At 36.5% G+C, this 2,500-nt stretch overlaps 1 protein-coding gene across 14 annotated transcripts in view; it reads right to left on the reverse strand.

Annotated features, from left to right (window-relative positions):
* The window catches only part of LOC106788498 (bromodomain adjacent to zinc finger domain protein 2B-like), a 39,604-nt gene that overhangs the window by 14,864 nt on the left and 22,240 nt on the right, over nt 1-2,500 (reverse strand). For 11 of the 14 annotated variants that reach the window (XM_014751800.1, XM_014751801.1, XM_014751797.1 and 8 more), the window contains one exon: nt 1,828-2,500. This exon is cut by the window's right edge and continues 431 nt beyond it. The exons of the other annotated variants lie outside the window; for them this stretch is intronic. In XM_014751800.1, coding sequence (XP_014607286.1) covers nt 1,828-2,500 — 673 coding nt within the window. The remainder of the gene's footprint in view (nt 1-1,827) is intronic. 14 annotated transcript variants of the gene reach the window in all.

Raw genomic sequence — 2,500 nt, forward strand, 5'->3', positions numbered from 1 at the left:
TATATATATTTTTACATTTATATAATTTATATAAAAATAAATATACACATATATATTGAATGTTTTTTTTTTTTTCTTTCATACATCATCGTACGCATCGTGCCTACGTTTATCGCCAGCCTTTTTTTGTTTATTAAAAAATTCTGATGTTTTTTTTCTGGTTTGGTTTCTGACGTGACTCGATTACGGTGTTTGCCCTAAACGACGATGGTTTGTTTCATTTTCCTTTCTTTTTTTTCTCCTCTCATTTTCCTCGCAAAATTTAGAGAAGTTTTTAATAGGACTGAGTTTGAGTTTTATTCGTTATAGATTAAACATAGAATGTTTCGTGAAATATCTTCGATTTCACTTGTCGTGAAAAATCACGTGAAATCGAAGTATTTGAATCTCAATGAATTTTTGAATATATGTTTCTTTTTTTTTTTTTTTTGGGTCGACCATCATTCAATTCCGTTTGGAAACACAAATTTGCCAAAATAGACTCATATATATGTGCGTGTGTACGCGCATCGTACACATGTCCTGCCTTGTTTTTTTTTTTCTTTTTTTTTTATATATATTTTGTCGTTGTTTCTCTCTTCATTTCGATTTGAAAATAATCTCAAGACAATTTTTTATTAGATGATCCATCGATTAATTTAAAAACAAAAGAACGACAACGTGCATGCAACTATGACGCGAGTATTTCTCCCACTAATAATAGTTCATTGCATGTATGTATGTATGTTTAAAAATAAAATGAATAATAAAAATAAATAGAAAAAAATTAAAATAAAAAAAATATATATATATATATAAGAAACATGGTAATAAAAAAGTAAAAAACCAATAAGAAAAAAAATTTGATATACGTAACACAACGATATAATAACGCGTTATCGTGATTATTTTAAAAACTACTTGAAACATAAATTAAGCTGATACGTGCAAACAGATTATCAAAAAACAGCATTCGAAAGTACCGATAATTTAAATTGGAAAAGATCGAGATCGAGAGAAAAATATGATGATCGATCGATCGTAAATTTCTTACACCTTTAGATTAAATTCTTGTTTTTTTCTCTCTCTCTCTCTCTCTCTCTCTTTCTCTCTCTTTTTATTTCGTTGATTGGTACTTTCGAAGCTCAAGCTTGAGCCACATTTCAACAAATCGCGAATTATCGAGCATCGTTGTTGTCTCCTTCGTTCGTGGCTTGAAAAAATTCACGAGAACATTTTTTTGGATCTGGGGGATGTATAGTATATATATATATATATTAGGGATAAATTGATGATTAGGTGTTTAGGGATAAAAAAGAACCTAAAAAATACCTAATCAAGGTTTTCCTCGTTCGACCGTAAATTATCCTAATGATTTATTATTTAATCTTCATAACTAACGAATGAACGAACGAACGAACGAACGAACGAACGAATGAATAAACGAATTCACGTGAAGAAGTAATCGATCTTGTCGATTAAGGGGGGATGAAAGACGAAGGGGAATAGTACCACTGGGGGATGCAGTAATCAAGGTCTCTTACCTCATAGTAACACGTCGAAGAACGAAATAAGGTGGTTAGAGAGAATGAAAGGAAGACAAGAATGAAGGATGGTAGGAAGGAAGGAAGGAAGGAAGGAAGGAAGGAAGATCGGTGATGATGACGATGAAGAAAGATAGATAGATAGATAGATAGAGAGAGAGAGAGATAGGAGAACGTTGATGTGGGGGAGGATTAAACTGTTAACTGTTTGTGTCGCATATATGCGATCTAAACGCTTAACAGGTTAAGGTTTAAGGGAAAGATTAAAGGTGGTTAGGGGGGATCGTCTCATACGACATCTTACCTCCAGAAGTTCCTGACCACTTTGCGTCTGGGTCTGGGCCTGCTGGGTATTGTCCGGTTGAACGGCGACCGTCACGGTACCGGTGGACGTCGAGGTAGGTGTCGTCGTCGGTTGGACGGCCTGTTGTTGTTGATGTAGTACTAGTTGTTGGTGGTGGTGTTGTTGTTGTTGTTGTTGCGTGGTGGACGAAATGGAACATATAGACGAGGAGGAGGAGGTAGAAGAAGAAGAAGAAGATGAAGAAGAGGAGGATAGGGTCGATGGTAAAGCCGTGAGAGTAGCGATGGCTGCTGCTGCTGCTGCGGCTGCGTTAGATGCTGCATTGATGACTGCGTTGGCAGCATTCACAGGGTTGTTGGTGGTCAACTGTAGGGCCGTGGTCGATGGTAGGAGGGAATTAACTTGAGGAGTTGTCGCAACTAATGTCGTACTCGTCGGTGCTCCGCCTACCATTATTGCTGCTTGATTGATGCTATTGATGTTGTTGATACTGTTATTATTATTGTTGTTGTTGTTGTTATTATTGTTGTTGTTCATCATCGTTGTTGTATTAGTCGAAATATTCGTCGTCGAATTGTTCGTTGACGTCAACATAAGAGGCGTTGTTGGGGAAATCGCATTTGTAGACGATGCACCGACAACGCAAGTCGTTGGGACAACGTTAACCGTCGTC

The sequence above is a fragment of the Polistes canadensis genome, unplaced genomic scaffold (genome assembly GCF_001313835.1).
Source record: "Polistes canadensis isolate GaletaPanama2010 unplaced genomic scaffold, ASM131383v1 scaffold_141, whole genome shotgun sequence".
In the NCBI taxonomy this organism is placed as follows: domain Eukaryota; kingdom Metazoa; phylum Arthropoda; class Insecta; order Hymenoptera; family Vespidae; genus Polistes; species Polistes canadensis.